The sequence below is a fragment of the Labrus bergylta genome, chromosome 24, assembly GCF_963930695.1.
Source record: "Labrus bergylta chromosome 24, fLabBer1.1, whole genome shotgun sequence".
Lineage (NCBI taxonomy): Eukaryota > Metazoa > Chordata > Actinopteri > Labriformes > Labridae > Labrus > Labrus bergylta.
The window spans coordinates 13,277,054-13,293,578 of record NC_089218.1 but is presented as its reverse complement, the minus strand read 5'-3'; the positions used below and the strand labels follow the sequence as shown (position 1 = coordinate 13,293,578).

Sequence of the window (16,525 nt, the reverse complement as noted above, 5' to 3'; positions counted from 1 at the left end):
ATACATCTCGTAAAAAAACGTTTTATATGTTCACAATGTTTTAAATTTGTATCATTATAATTATTATTATTCTACTATCACAATCTCTAAGTTAATAAATACAAATAAAGTCAAAATAAAGACAAAAAGCTAACCCTTTAATCAAGCGGGTTTATAAAATATGGCCATTTACATACTTCCGGTATGTTGCTCACTAACACCAGCTAACTTCACAAACGCAACCTAAAACGTTAGCTGTCCAGTTATCGCGATATCACCGCTTGTATAAGAAAAACTGATGTCTTCGTCTTAATCACCACATAAACAACAAAGTAAACAAAAACAATACAGAAATAGGAAGTGTAAGAGTAAACAGAGGAATGTTACACTTCTGAAAAAGATGAAAATATTTTTAAACTGGATTTTTTGTTTTAAATTAACAAGTTTGGATGAATTATTTAGTTTTATTAATAAAAATATGATCAGAAAAATTATATATTTAATCAGACAGGGAACATTTGGAGCACCATTAATACTTTAATATTTACAGACTGTAGAGGAGTGTTTCACAGGCTGCGCTACATGATTTACACCTCCCTCAACCAGAACCCTACTGGGAGCTCAGCACTAGCTCAGGGGGAGTGTGCAGTAAGGTCTCCCTCTTGTGGTGAAAATCAGTAATGACAGTTTCCCCTTTCTTCACACTTGTTTTAATTTTATTCTCCTGTTTCTGTATTTCCTAATAAAGCTGTTTCAACTCCCCTGTTTGAAAAGTGACTTAAATTTGAGTTTATTCATATATATTTTTTATAGATAACTTTATTTTTGACTCCTTCAGGTGGTTGTCTTTGATTTTTTAAGGATGCTGTGGGGTCTCACCTGTCTCATCCTCTCTTGTGTGCACGCTGCAGATCCAATCACAGACAGGTAAAATCTTTCACAGTGTTTTTTAGGGTGCTGTGGGGTCACACCTGTCTCATCCTCTATGCAGTGAATTTAGGAAAGAGACCCATGTTTGTTGGACACCTTTTAGACCATGAAGTGTGTGTGCTCACCTGAGCCTGCAGCATGACTTACCTGACATAACAAGATGTCCTCTGGTCACCTTTCGACATGTATTAACATAACTAATGTACAGAGGGTTTCATCATAGCTGCAGAGAGATCGTAGAGAGAAAATAAAAACACCTGAACTGATCCGACCTGTCAAACTATGTGAGCTGAGTGTCTCTGTAACTTTCCACTTCACTCAGTAATTTTCCACTGACTGTGATGGGTTAAATGTCAGTGTGATAAATGAGTGTAGACACGTTTGCATGTTTCAGACCTTTCTGACAGCCCGTGTGTGTGTGTGTGTGTGTGTGTGTGTGTGTGTGTGTGTGTGTGTGTGTGTGTGTGTGTGTGTGTGTGTGTGTGTGTGTGTGTGTGTGTGTGTGTGTGTGTGTTTGTGTGTTTGTGTCCTGCCTCAGGTGTTCACCCTGCATATTCTCTGGTTTTCCTCCACAGAGGCTGATCTGTGTTACAGTTTATATATTTGAAAAAAGACGTAAAAACGCACACACAGACACACATCATTTTGTAACTATCTAAACACAATAAACGCCAACGTGGAGTCGGGTTCATTTAACCGACTTTGACATGGAGCCAGATTGAAGATATTTTGAACCTCTCCATGATTGAAAGTAGTTAAATTGAGTCTTTGCATAACTGTGAGAAAATACATCCTTATCAAATATGAGATTTGAAAAATAAAAACAACAGGAACCCTCTTTGTGCTTTTTCAATCTTTTGTGTCTATTCTAATCTATTATGTAAAAATGTTTTTCTGCACAGATGATGCAGCAAAGTTTAGAAAATCTCTCTCTATATATCCGTCCCTGACGGAGGGGTCCCTGACAGACGAGTCCTTGAAAGACATAGTCCCTGACGGACGGGTCCCTGACGGACGTAGACCCTGACAGATGTAGTCCCTGACAGACGTAGTCCCTGACAGACGGGGTCCCTGACAGAGGGGTCCCTGACACCTGTCTCACCTGTCTCATCCTCTCTTGTGTGCACGCTGCAGATCCAATCACAGACAGGTAAAATCTTTCACAGTGTTTTTTAGGGTGCTGTGGGGTCACACCTGTCTCATCCTCTATGCAGTGAATTTAGGAAAGAGACCCATGTTTGTTGGACACCTTTTAGAACATGAAGTGTGTGTGCTCACCTGAGCCTGCAGCATGACTTACCTGACATAACAAGATGTCCTCTGGTCACCTTTCGACATGTATTAACATAACTAATGTACAGAGGGTTTCATCATAGCTGCAGAGAGATCGTAGAGAGAAAATAAAAACACCTGAACTGATCCGACCTGTCAAACTATGTGAGCTGAGTGTCTCTGTAACTTTCCACTTCACTCAGTAATTTTCCACTGACTGTGATGGGTTAAATGTCAGTGTGATAAATGAGTGTAGACACGTTTGCATGTTTCAGACCCTTCTGACAGCCCGTGTGTGTGTGTGTGTGTGTGTGTGTGTGTGTGTGTGTGTGTGTGTGTGTGTGTGGGGTCCCTGACAGAGGGGTCCCTGACAGACGGGTCCCTGACAGACGTAGTCCCTGACAGGACGGGTCAGGCGTATTCCCTGACTGGGTGAACCTGTGTCAGCACGTCTTTAACAGATCATTTCAGACATCTTGATTTATTGGTTGTGTAGCCGAACAGACAGACAGTGTAAAGGTGACTCTGTCATACAAAGGGGTCAGGGATATTTTGGATATTATCTAAGAACACATTTTCCCTCAAATAATACAATGTGGACTTTTGTATCCCACCAAACATCTCCACTCATTGCCTGAAGGCATGTGGACTGTTGGGGGTTCAGAAATACATGAGAGGGTAAAATCATTCGTACAAATATCCACAGCACTTAAAGACTATCTTAAGGGTCACTTTAAGAGCTTCAGTTACCTTTAAAAAAGTGCTTGTTGGGTTTTTATAAAACTCTAACGTCTGAATTGACATTCCTTATTCCATCGGAATAATTGGAAGATTACTGAACCCTTCACAGGAATCACCATTTGTACAAAATATACAACACATTTGTTCCTTCATCAAAACAAATGTAAAGCTGAGAGTATTTTAAATCTTTGCAGGGCTCTAGTTTCATTTCCGCATTGGGCTAAAACAGAAACAGCTGTTTACCTGTCCAGGCTACCTTTTCACTGTGCTCCAAAAGAATTCAAGGTTCATAGAAAACTGAAGAGTATCTTACCAAACCTGTATCCCTGCTCACAGCCTATACAGAGAAATAGATGAAGATAAAGACCCCCAAAGAGCAGATCACAAACAGTCCAATGTTCAGGATCATTCTGGTTTGTGGAGGTTCATGAAGAAGCTCGTCTACCATCCTCTCGTGTTCCTGGACTGTCATTACCTGAATTTTGGATGGTTTCTCTTTAAAACCACAGAACCGCTCTAAAGCCTTCACACACCTCCCACTCTCCACCCCACCTCCTCCTCCAAAACAGCCCCCCTCTTCCTCCTCCCCACCATTCACTACCATCTCCTCTCCCTTCTCGACCCAACCAGGGACGGAGTTTGGCGAGTGGTAGCCATTCTGGACTGGATGGTGTGTGTTTGTGTCACTGGTCTGTATACTTGGGCCTTTGGGCTTGTTCAGATGGTCCTGACTGTTGTCATGATTGTTTCCGTTGAGGACCGGATGAGTCAGAGGCTTCAAAGCATTCATGTCTTCTGCAGCTTTCTCTTTTTCCTGCTGTCTCCGTTTCCTTCTCTGCCTCAAACCCCACAGAGTCGTGGTAGCAATTTGTTCTTTGCTGGGCGGCGGAGTGCAAAGACTCACAACCACTGTCACCAAAGCTGACACCCAAAACAAGATGGCTGCCACGTACATGAAGTGAAAATCTTTGATGAAAGATGGCCGCTCATCTGGTTGGTCGCAGCGAGGCTCGCGGTAAACCAACGCCAAAATCAAACGCACTGATCCCAGAACAAACCCTGCCACCCCGCCCCAAAAGGCGCCTGTTTCATTGCAGCGATGCCACAGGACACTGAGCAAGAAGAGAGCAGCTATGGGCGGCGTCAGGTAATCTATCACTTCCTGGATGTAGTAGAACATTTGGCCTCCCTGCATCTCGATGATGACCGGCACCCAGGCGATGCTGACGACCACTGTGAAAAGCACAAACAACCTGCCGACGATCAGCAGCTCCCTGGACGACACCTGCTTACGTAGCATCTTGTAAATATCCAGCGTGAAGATGGTGCTGGCTGAGTTGAAGATGGAGTCTAAGTCGCTCATCAGAGCTGCTATCATGACAGCCATCATGAGGCCTCGGAGACCGACTGGCATCACAGACATGACGAGCCGAGGGTAAGCCACGTTGCTGCAGCCAGCAGCAGAACCACACACCTCCATACAGTGTTCAGGGCTGATACATGCCAACTCATTGGCAAACAGGATCCTGGAAATCATCCCTGGAATCATCATAATACAAAGTCAGTCATTGAACAAATCCACAGTCAGGATTTATTTTTGTAAAGCAGCAGACCCACAGCGGGAACATTCCCCAGAGACGAGGGACTTTAGGTGGTACTAAGTGCATTTTCACCAACCAACATCTACATTAAGTCTGCCAAAATGGTCCCAGCTAAAGAGCTAATACTTGCTAAAAAAAAGAGTCTTTCAAGGTGGGACTTGCACTTCTGAATGTTTCTGATTGGTTGCTGACTCGTAGCATTACAGAGTCTCTTTCACATGTCAGCAGACTAATTTACCTAACCTTTAACAAAGGCTTGTGGGAACTATTAAGTCCCTTTAAAAGTACCTCCTGGGACTTAAATTATATGGTGCTTTGAAGGAAACCCAGCGCAAGTTACTGAAAAGTGAATATTTGAAGGATTTACCTGGGATGACAATGACGAACATGGGGAGGATCTTCAGAAAGCCAGCCATGATAGTCGAACCCTTGGCATGGGCTATGTTCTTTGCCGCAAGAACCCTCTGGACAATCACCTGATCAGCACACCAGTACCTGGAACACAGAGAGGACAGGATATACCAAAGACAGGTACAATCCCTCTCACCTGTGCTGTATATGACTCTAATGGCTAGCAGGCTTTCAGCCAGGCGGGGATCATTAAGGACAATAAGGACATGGCTCAAAAGAAGGTCGATCAGGTGGACCACCTCTTTTTTCCAGTCTGAGACATTTCAATGATTGGCTGGATAACCATGCCATTTGGTCTGCACATAAAGGTTTCCTCTTGACTAATGAATCCTGACTTCACTCTGACACCATCCTGAGTTTGATGTGAGCATTGGTAAAGACATTTTTAAAGGTTCTACTTTGGTGATTCCTCTGATTTTTGCTCTGGCAACAACATGAAGTACAGTAAGTACTCTTGCACACATCATCAGCAATGTTTCTGTACTGAAAAGTTGCCAATGTTTTGGTGTCTACAGATGTGAGAAGTACCAGATAGAGGCAGGAGTCTGGCCCAGTAAGAAGCCAGGCCAGGGAAGGTCAGGATCCCTCGGGCCTCGCAGGATCTTCAGACTGTCCGGTTTTGGGTAGAGGTGCTGGTGGCATGACTCAGAGTATGTCAGGTTTGGCGACGACAGCAGGATGGCAGAGATGTTTGGAGAAGCCTGCATGTACTTGGTCCAGACCCCTGAAATTAGTTTATTATACAACACACAAATTAAACTTTACATTCCTTGGGAACATTTTCATATACATATTCATGGGTATTTAACATGGGTGAACTTAAAGACAGAAACAAGATGAACACCTTCCAGTCCTCCCACTTTGAAGAGGCTGATCCCTGTGAGGCACAGAGCGCCGGTGATCATGAGGAAGGCCTGGACCGTGTCCGTGTAGATGACGGCGACCAGACCCCCAGTGACGGTGAGCAGCGCTGTCATGGTGATGAGCAGAATGATGGACAGGTAGAGGTTCCAGCCCAGTGATTCCTGGATGAACAAGGCTCCGGCGTAGAGGTCGACAGACAGCTTGGTGAAGATGTACATGAGGAGCGATAACGCAGCGAAATACACCTTCAGCCTCCTCCCACCATACCGCTTGGCCAGGTACTCGGGCATCGTGTACACACCTGAGTGGATATAAACCGGGATAAAAACCCAGCCTAACAGCTGGAGCAGTAATACAGCGTTTAACTCCCACGCAGCCACACCCAGCCCGCTGGAAGCTCCTGATCCAGCCAGGCCAATGAAATGTTCACTTCCTATGTTGCTGACGAACAGAGATGCACCGATGGCGGCCCAGTTCATGGAGCGACCAGCGAGGAAGTATCCGCTGACCGTGCTGTGGTTGGCTTTCCGCATGCCAAGGAAACCAATCAGCAGGACCACGACAAAGTATAGCGCGACTACAGCGATGTCTGCTGCTTCCATGGTGGCGGCCATGTTTGTTCCACTAAAGTACTAAAAACTGTCACGGTTTATACCTTCTGAGGAAACAACACAAATCCACAGATTAGTAAAACACACAATGCAAACGGTCGTATCTAAACTACAGAGCAGTGACAAAGAGGAAGTCTGACTTTGTTAGGCGTCTGTTTGTATTCAAATATTCTGAGCCATCTGCAAAGTTGACTTCAGCTTCAGGATTCTGAGCAGGTTTTGGTTTGGTGCGTTTGGCAGCGAATCGTCAGAACTTTGGGACCTGCAAAAATACACAAAAACATGAACACAATGAACCTGATTTACAAAGTTCAAGAACGTTACCCAACACCATGACAATAATTCATATATTAGCATCAAAGGATACAATCGTGTCCAAAGACTCACAGGTTTAATTCTCTTTGAAAGTATAAAAGAGATGTTCAAGTTCTCTGAAAGATGTCACCTCTCCCATTTGGAATTTAAACTCGATCAGAAACATGATCCATTCAAAATGACTCAGATTACAGATGGGACTGTGAACAGCTGCTCTCTAATATCCGTCTCTAATTTCCGTTAGTTATTTTCCGTTTTCATGCATTCGTTTTGTTTTTGATCTCATTCTTCATGAACCTGTCGTATGAAATTTGCCGTATGATTTTTTAAAGCTGCTGTACTTTCTGATTCTATCGATTATTAAAACAACAGACATGCTCCCATCTGGTTCTCGTTTTAGATTTCCCTCTGTTAAGTCTAACAGATACAAACACTCTTTTGTCCCCAGTGCCATTTCCCTCCTAATTCAGGTCTTTGGGGGGGGCTGCCCTTTTACTGTTTTTACTGCCCTCCGGGGACAAGTCAAGTTGAAGTTGAGTTGAGTTGAGTACACATCCAACATCTCTCCATCCTTACATTAGCAGTGCTATCACTGTCCATGAGTATAGAGTGTATGAAGGGCGTGATATCAGCTGCTGTTTGTGTTCTCCTTCACGTCTTGTCTGTGCTCAGGTAGCAGGAAATGTTTCTCCGGTTCTAACTCAACCACAGCGTCGGGGGCCGTTTCTCTTGATCAAACCTGTCATGTTGTTAGCAGAGTCAATATTGGTTGAAAATGTTTAACACGAGTCTAACCCGTCTGAATGGGGATGCTGGGTAAACAGAGCTTTGGCAGTTATCTGAACTAAACGATGCCTTCAGGTGATCCTCGGACACTTTAGGGTTCTGGCTTCTGAAGCCTCTTGACAGATGTCTGTGTTCACTAAAGTTTACAGCCAACACATTTGACTGAAGTCTCAACTTCTGAGTTCATAAAAACATTTTGACCATTAATCAAAGTTTGACCGCCTTCTTTCTGGCTCACACGACATTTAGACATCTTCAGAACACAAACCAACATTTTCTGGGACTCAGACCTTATTTAATATCGTCAGGTCTAGTGTGAACGCCGTCAGCTGTAGTGTAAACACTGTCAGGGGTTGTGTGAATGCTATCAGCTGTAGTGTAAACACTGTCAGGGGTTGTGTGAACGCTGTCAGGTCTAGTGTGAACACTGTCAGGTAAATGGTAATGGTAAATGGACTTGAGCTTATATAGTGCTTTTCTAGTCTTCCAACTACTTAAAAGTGCTTTTACACCACATGTCACACCCACCCATTCACACACTGATGGTAGTGGTCGCTATGTAGTATCATCCATCACAAGTAACTAATCCCATTCATACACCGTTGCTGAAGCAGGGGGAGCAATTCAGGGTTGGGTGTCTTGCCCAGGGACACATTGGACATGTTGCCCAGCTGGGGATTGAGCCCTTGACCTTCTGGTTGAAAGGTGACCTTTCAGGTCTAGTGTGAACGCCGTCAGGTGTAGTGTGAACGGCGTCAGGTGTAGTGTGAACGCCGTCAGGTCTAGTGTGAACGCCGTCAGCTGTAGTGTGAACGCCGTCAGGTCTAGTGTGAACGCCGTCAGGTCTAGTGTGAACGACGTCAGCTGTAGTGTGAACGCCGTCAGGTCTAGTGTGAACGCCGTCAGGTCTAGTGTGAACGACGTCAGGTCTAGTGCGAATGCCATCAGCTGTAGTGTGAACACCGTCAGGTCTAGTGTGAACCCTGTCAGGTCTAGTGTGAACGCTGTCAGGTGTAGTGTGAACGCTGTCAGGTGTAGTGTGTGATGTCATCAGGGTCAGGGCCGGCCTGTGGCATAGGCAGTATAGGCAAATGCTAGGGGCGCAGCTGGCACCCCATATGAGTGAGGCAGAAAAGTTAAGAAGAAGAAATAGAAGGAAAAAATGTGTTTAAATATCATTAAATATTATTTATCTAATATCATTTTCATGCTATTATTTAGTAATGATACAAAAGAAGCCATGAAAACACAACTCATTGAAAAAAGCTCTATTTTCTTGTTTCCTGCTCGTTACCTGCTCGTTGTGGAGGAGGAGGGCAGTTGACTTATTAGAAGTGAGAGACACAGACCGTACTTAATATCACGTTTATAAATGACCGTGATGTCAAAAACAACAAAGCCCTCGGGAGCCCAGGGACGAAACAGAAGAAGAGGAGGAAAAATATGAATTATTGCCCGTTTGAAGGGAGCAGATCATGCTAAACTAGGATGACTAGTGTGAGCAGCAGCAGCAGTATGAGCAGCAGCAGCAATCTGTCAGAAATCACCTCAATCCTGAGTATTTTTCATGACAGCATTAGTGCAACCCTTGTTAAAGAGGTAAAAAGATCAATATTGAAACCGCTCTTGCATGTTTTTACGATGTCCATGGAAACTGGTACTGTTCCTTCTGATCTTAAACTGGCAAAGGTTATTCCACTTTTTAAATCGGGTGATCCAGGACATTTTACAAACTACCATCCCATCTCAGTTCTTCCATGTTTTTCCAAAATCTTAGAAAAACTAATATATAAACGCATCCTCAAACATTTGAACATGCATTTGTATACTATATGAACACCAGTATGGATTCCGAAAAAATCACTCTGCTTATATGGCCCTCTTACAACTAGTGGACAAGATTCATTCTGCATGAGAAAAGAAAACGTTTTCATGTGGTATTTTTCTGGATCTCTCTAAAGCATTCGATGCTGTAAATCATGAAATTTTACGAGCTAAACTATATAGATATGGATTTAATGGAAATGTCCTGAAGTGGCTCAGTAATTATGTATATAACAGACAGCAGTATGTCAACATAAATGGTGTAGAGTCTGAGAGAACTATGATGCAGTGTGGGGTCCCACAAGGGTTCATTTTAGGACCGTTACTGTTTCTCATATACATTAACGATCTTGCAACAGTATCAAACACAATATGCCCATTATTATTTGCAGATGATACTAATTTACTTGTCTCCAATAAAAACTTGTCAGAACTCATGAATGAAGTAAATGATGACCTTCTTGCATATTCAAAATGGTTTAAAACAAATAAGTTGACATTAAATGTGAAAAAAATCTAACTTCATGATATTTGATGGAAAAATGAAATATAACTCTGAAATGGTGAAATTGTATATAAATGATGAAGAAATGACTAAAGTAACATCAACAAGATTCTTAGGGATCTTAATTGATGAGAAACTTACATGGAAAGATCACATCATCTCTGTCTGTAGTAAGGTTACAAAATCTCTAGGGATTATTAGAAAAATTTGTGTTTTTTTACACTCTTCTTGTATCTCAACATTATATTACAGCCTAATATATCCGTATCTTACTTATTGCAATATTGTATGGGCCAGCACTTTCCAAACATATCTTCATAAAATTCTATTACTCCAGAAATGTTTTGTCAGAATGGCAACTTTTTCCAAATCCTGTGATGCAACCTCCCCTCTTTTTCTGAAGTGTAACATATTGACAATCTTTGATATCAATATTCTTCAAATAAGTAGCTTTATTTTAAAAGTTAAATGAGTGCAAACTTGCCAGAAAGCTTTAAAGCATTTTTCATTTTTAATTCTCAAGTAAACTATTACTCAACTAGACAAACCAATAACCTATACCTACCAATGTGTCGTACATCTCGAGGACAGTACTCAATAAGATACCGTGGAGTCAAATTATGGAACACGCATATTTATTTACTTAATGATTCTTTGTCTTTTTCTAGATACAAATTGAGACTCAGAAATGCGTTGATGTCAGAAAGATTTGTAGTAAATAGTGAATTGTCCTGATTTTGTTATATTGTCTACATACTGTATGTCCTGCTTTGCGCTATTTTTATGTTTTCAATGTTTGTATATAATTTTCAATTGGGTAAATTGTATTTGCGATAGTAAATATTCTTACTTTGTTATTTTTTACTGTATTTTATTTTAACTTTGTTTAATCTCTTAAGGTGAGGTTTTGAGATAAGCCCTCATGGGTTTCTACCTCACCTGGACATGTGTTTTATTTTATTTTTTATTTTATTTTTTTGTTTGATTCTTCTTTCAAAAAATGTGCAAATAAACTAAACTAAACTAAGAAGAGGAGGAAAAATATGAAAAAGACACAGAGGTAACGTGCTGCACGGGTCAGTTATCTGTTGTAGTTAAGCTAGCTTGTTATGATGGATGATAGTAACGTCAGTGTTTCCTAGCTCGAGTTAACATCAGTTATTTCCACTGTACTTTTATTAGGTAAAAATTATTCATGTTAAGAAAATAACCAGTGTAAGAAATACACTTCTTTTCTTATGTTGTTTGGGACACAAGACCTACTTTTATATTTATTGACATCTTTGTGTAGCCTACTTAGTTAGCTTTCACCCTAGTCGATTAAAATGTTAATTTTCCATCTCCTGTTGTCATTAATAGTTTTAAGCTCTTGCCTTTAGAGTATTGATGTCTGAGAGCATGAATGCATTTTGTGCTAGAGTTCCTCACTGTATAGATAGTTGTGCATGCTGTAAGTCTGGTTAGGAAAATATTTTGACTCACATGAAAAACTATGCTGAGGTTTCTGTACTGCTCTGAAGAGAAAATTATATTTTGTGTTCACACTATATTATAAAATGCAGATTGTTTCACAAATGCTCATCTTCTCTCTCCAGATGCAATCAAAACATTTAAAACCATCCCCGGGCTGTCTGGGACCACTTCAGCTCCCTGCACTGTTTGATATTATTTGTTCTGTTACACTAGTTATTTGTATTTATTTATAAAAGATATTAGAGTTATTACCATTTTATTCATGTTTATTTATAAGTATTTGTTATTTTTAAATAAATAAATAATGTTAAATATATATTCTTTAAGTGGATGAATATAATATATTAATAATCAAACTGTCTGCAATTTAAGGGGCAACCGCTAAAATCTCTGATTAGGGTCGCATGTCATGTCAAACAGCCAAAGAAGGTGTGGGATTATTTAAGGCGGTGCTGTCCAGGTGAGACTTCACAGGTGATCTGTGTCACTTTAATGTGAACTTCAATGTGTAATTGTTTAATTTTTAACGATCTCTTTTTATCATTATTGTATTATTTGTTGTCATATGCTTTGGTAATATATCGATACATTCACGCCTATAAAGCAATTTGAATTGAATGAAATAATGAAACTGTTCATAGAGTTCTAATTATTCTTCTGATTTATTCATATTCACACACAAGGAGCAGAAATAAAAAGATAAATCTATAAGTATAACGGTCTCTCATCAGTTTGATGATGAATGATTTCATAAATATAAAGGGTGTTTGCTGAACTTAGTGTCGTAAACCTAAATGTCCCAAACCAACAGGTCACCATATGGAAAGAGAAAAAGACACTTACCTGTTTCCTCCGCATGGTTGCTCTCTCTCTCTCTCTCTCTCCCCCTCAGGTGAGCTCGCTGACTGACTGCTGCTCTCTACTGCTCCTCTCTCTCTCTTAACTGAGCGTGAGACCCCGCCCATCATCATCATCATCACCAGCTTCTCTCGCTCTCTCTCTCTCTCTCTCTCTCTCTCTCCAGGTGAAGGCAGAGAGGAAACTGTCTCCTTAATAACATGATGTCATTCATCAACAAATCTCATGATACCAGAATTTAATCATTCTGCACAATTTAGTTTACCTCTTACACCTGACATGTTTAATATGACACACACACACACACACACACACACACACACACACACACACACACACACACACACACACACACACACACACACACACACACACACACACACACACACACACACACACACACACACACACACACACACACACACAGTTACTGATAAACCTGATCACTCAGAGTGTGTGTGAGGAGAACATGAACACCTCCTGACTCAACACTAAGTCACCGGAAAGTGTGTGAACTGTTCCTTAATAGAGTGTGTGTGTGTGTGTGTATGTCTGTGTGTGTGTGTGTGTGTGTGTGTGTTGATCCGTGAGCACCTTATTACTCATTATGTGGCAACCTCCTGTGAATTCTTTTATAACTATTTTATTCTATTAAGAAAAAACGGCTATGCCCATGTAAGGGTTGTGGCAGATTTGATTGACAGCTCTCAGCTCTGACCCTGCTACTAAGTATGAAGGGAAAAAGTTGGAGATGAAACTCAAGTTTGAGCAAATAAGAATAAAATTGATATATGAAGAGAAACAAAAAGAACAGGCTATATTATTTTTAAAAAGAGAATCGGTCCAGGCACTGAACCTTGTGGCACTCCATGGCTAACATTGGTGTGCACAGAGGACTTATCATTAACATGTACAAACTGAGATCGGTCTGATAAGTAGGATTCAAACCAACTTAAAGCAGTCCCTGTAATTCCAAGTAAATGTTCTAGTCTGTATAATAGGATCTGATGGTCAATAGTGTCAAAAGCAGCACTAAGATCTAACAAGACGAGCAACAAGAGAAGTCCCCTGTCTGAAGCTGAAAGTAGATCGTTTGTAACTTTAACTAGTGCAGTCTCAGTGCTATGGTGGACTCTAAATCCTGACTGAAACTCCTCAAATAAACTGTTGTCATGGAGAAAGTCACACAGCTGATTAGCTACCACTTTCTCCAGGATCTTTGAGATAAAAGGAAGGTTGGATATAGGCCTATAGTTAGCTAGAGTTCCTGAATCTAGAGTAGGTTTTTTGAGGAATGGTTTGATTACCGCTACTTTAAATGACTGTGGTACATAGCCTGCCAGTAAAGACATATTGATCATATCTAATATAGAGTTGCTAACTAAGGGAAAGACTTCCTTAAATAGCTTGGTTGGAATTGGGTCTAAAAGACAGGTTGATGGTTTTGACGCAGAAATAATTGAATTTAGCTCTGAAAGGTCGATTGGAGAAAAACAGTCTAGACTAATATCTGGTCCTGGAACTGTCACTGCCGTTTCAGACGTATCTGCACCAGGTAAGGTCAGGAGGTTACTAATTTTGTCTCTGATGTCTAGAATTTTGTTGTTGATAAAGCTAAGGAAATCATTACTGCTGAGGGCTAAAGGAATACAAGGCTCAATGGAGCTATCTGCCAGCCTGGCTACAGTGCTGAAAAGGTATCTAGGATTGCTTTTGTTTTCCTCGATTAGAGAGGAGTAGTAGGCAGCTCGAGGGTGACGTAGAGCCTTCATATATTTATAATGACTATCCTGCCAGAATAAACAAGATTCTACCGTTTTGGTTGAGCGCCATATTCTTTCAAAATTTTGCGATGATTGTTTTAGAGTAGGGGTTTCTGAGTTGAACCATGGAGCTAGTCTCTGCCATTTGATAACCTTCTGTTTTAGGGGAGCAATCAAATCAAGAGTAACTCTCAGCGAATCCACTGCACTATCAACAAACTGATCTGGCTGAGAGGGACAAAAGCTATCATAAGAGTTTCCAACTGGGTTGAAACATGGTACTGAATCAAAAGCAGCTGAAATAGCTACCTTAAATCTAGCTACATCACTATCAGATAAACTTCTAGAGAGCACATTTTTATTAAGCAGAGATTTGTCTGGTAAGACAAAGTCAAAAGTAATAAGGAAATGGTCTGATAATAGGAAAACTGTAAGGTTTTGGATTTTAATGCCATAAGCTAAAACAAGATCCAGGGTGTGGTTAAAATGATGAGTAGGCTCGTTTACACCCTGGGTGAAACCAATAGAGTCTAACAATGACATGAAAGCTGTGCTAAGGCTATCATTATCAACATCCACATGGATATTGAAGTCACCTACAACAATTATTCTATCACTGCTAAGGATTAAATTTGATAAAAATTCTGCAAATTCATGCTAGTTCCATGTTACATGTCTGAAATATGTTATATAGATATGTCAATGTATGATACTGTCTTGCAAAATATGTTGATGTCTTGTTTCGATTGTTTTTAAATCCCAAATGATCTTTAATTTGCTCGTTTAAGTCCCTGCTGTCATGTGTATGTTTCTTTGTCCTGTTTAATAAAATATATATATATAAATATAAGAGGTAGTTGAGATTTGATCTGTGGTTGAAACATTCCTGCTGTGGCAGTCTTTTGTGGTCAAAGTCAGGAAAACTGCATCCCTTTTATTCCTTTCATAGCCCATTGCTTGAACTTTTTGGAGAACCTTAGTCTTCAACTTGTCACAACACAACAGACAGTCCTGAATACAGTCAGTCGGTGTCTCTGAAATGTAACTGCACAATACTAATTAAGAATAACCAAACATCATTGTTAAATTCATTTGTATTAAAGGTGCACTATGGAGTTTGGGAAGAGAAATGGGAAATTGGATACATTTACATATTCTGTTGTATATATTAATAACTCTATACACAAACTGTCCTCAGAGCAGCACTGGAACACTGTTTGAAGATAAAATGCTACTCAAGAAGTTATGGTGGGGGGCCTGCTGTAGTGACACTGTAACTCTCCTGCTAGCATTTTAGCTCCAAACAGTGTTTCAGGGATCCATTTTGAGCTTTGAGTAAAGTTTGCGTATTTAGTTCAGAAAATATAGCAGAGATTGTTTCGCTTCTCCAACTTTCAAATGTCAATACCAAATCTACAGAGTGCACCTTTAATGTATTAACCACATTTACAGAGCCAACTTTCATGGACTTAATTATTTAAAGGTTTTACACTGGAGAGAAGTCAGAGTGACTTCATAGACGACAGTGTTCATCGTTTTTTTTTGCACATTTCTATCAAAAGTTGAAAAGAAAACAGCACGAGGAACAGCTCAGTGAGATAAGCAACTGTTTACCTTTCGGTGTCAGTTACATGAGATGGGAAGATAAAAACCCAGGCTTACCCGTCCTAACACTGTCAGACCTCTCAACTCTAATCATTAAATACAACAATGAACCAAACCATGTGGAGCTTCAGGTGTAGCTCAGACATGATCATTAAAGGTGGAGGGATTTCATTTTGGTTTTCTTTAAATAACAAGTTTGAACATTTTCTCTTCAAAACAGTAAATTCATATTTTAACAGTATCACTGTCAAATATAAAGACAAATATGACTCAACTTTTCTCCTTGTTTGGTCTTGTTTTAAAAAAATCCTATTTTTACGATGGGATGACATCATTCCCTCCACTTGTGTCTTAGTCCCTCCCACAAGAGATGCAAGGAAACGAAGCATAGGAGAGAGTAAATGAGGAGATATGTTTAAGAGACATGAGATGTCCTTTCCTCCAGAGCGTCAGGTGAAGCGATGATGAGATCAGCTGATCAGGTTCAGCTGTCAGTCGGCTTTAACGTCGGCACAAATACACACTGTATTATTTCTAATAAAATAAACACAGCAGCAGTGTTTAATCTCTGTATGTTACCTGCTGACAAACACCTGAAGAACAACCTGCAGTCTGCTTCAAACCAAAAGGACAATTTCTACTGACAAAGAGATTTAATATTAAATTCTATTTGTTTTGACTAATAATTTGATAACCAACTCTGTATTTTATAAAAACAGATATTTTATGATGACTCAGGAACCCTGCAAGTTATCTATTAGGTTCTTTCCGCATGTCATTCCCCGCTCTCTCTCCCTGGTTTCAGACTCTATCCACTGTCCTCTCTCTGCATTAAAGGCACAAAAAGCCCATAATAAACCTTAAAAAAACACTGTAGAAGAGGATTTTTCATAATATGTCCCCTTTAATGACCTTCATTGTTTGACACTTGTTAATACTGATCAAAAATGCTAAATGGTTTTACAGTGAAGAAGTCTTTTGACCTCA

General features: G+C 40.4%; 1 protein-coding gene across 3 annotated transcripts; it reads right to left on the bottom strand.

Moving 5' to 3' along the window:
* Window positions 1-1,320: 1,320 nt before the first annotated feature.
* Window positions 1,321-12,244, bottom strand: LOC109996575 (sodium/myo-inositol cotransporter). Of its 3 annotated transcripts, none has more exons than XM_020650766.3 (6): window positions 12,156-12,244; window positions 6,550-6,671; window positions 5,779-6,456; window positions 5,463-5,658; window positions 4,891-5,018; window positions 1,321-4,461 (listed from the first exon to the last, which is right to left on the bottom strand). In XM_020650766.3, the coding sequence occupies exons 3-6, from the start codon at window positions 6,410-6,412 to the stop codon at window positions 3,260-3,262; spliced, it is 2,160 nt and encodes a 719-aa protein (XP_020506422.2). In that variant the 5' UTR covers window positions 6,413-6,456; window positions 6,550-6,671; window positions 12,156-12,244; the 3' UTR covers window positions 1,321-3,259. The 3 variants fall into 3 exon arrangements, with proteins under 3 accessions (XP_020506422.2, XP_065807832.1, XP_029136396.2); XM_065951760.1 differs by having other exon boundaries at window positions 5,779-6,453; XM_029280563.2 differs by having other exon boundaries at window positions 5,779-6,671.
* Between the last annotated feature and the right edge of the window lie 4,281 nt (window positions 12,245-16,525).

What these genes read in the sequence shown, in the direction of transcription:
- LOC109996575 (XM_029280563.2), bottom strand. Translation starts at nt 6,412, where the DNA reads ATGGCCGCCACCATGGAAGCAGCAGACATCGCTGTAGTCGCGCTATAC. An exon ending in CAGACTCCTGCCTCTATCTG is followed by an intron (nt 5,019 to 5,462) that starts GTACTTCTCACA and finishes TCTGTGTTCCAG; the next exon opens with GTACTGGTGTGCTGATCAGG. An exon ending in GTTCGTCATTGTCATCCCAG is followed by an intron (nt 4,462 to 4,890) that starts GTAAATCCTTCA and finishes TGATGATTCCAG; the next exon opens with GGATGATTTCCAGGATCCTG.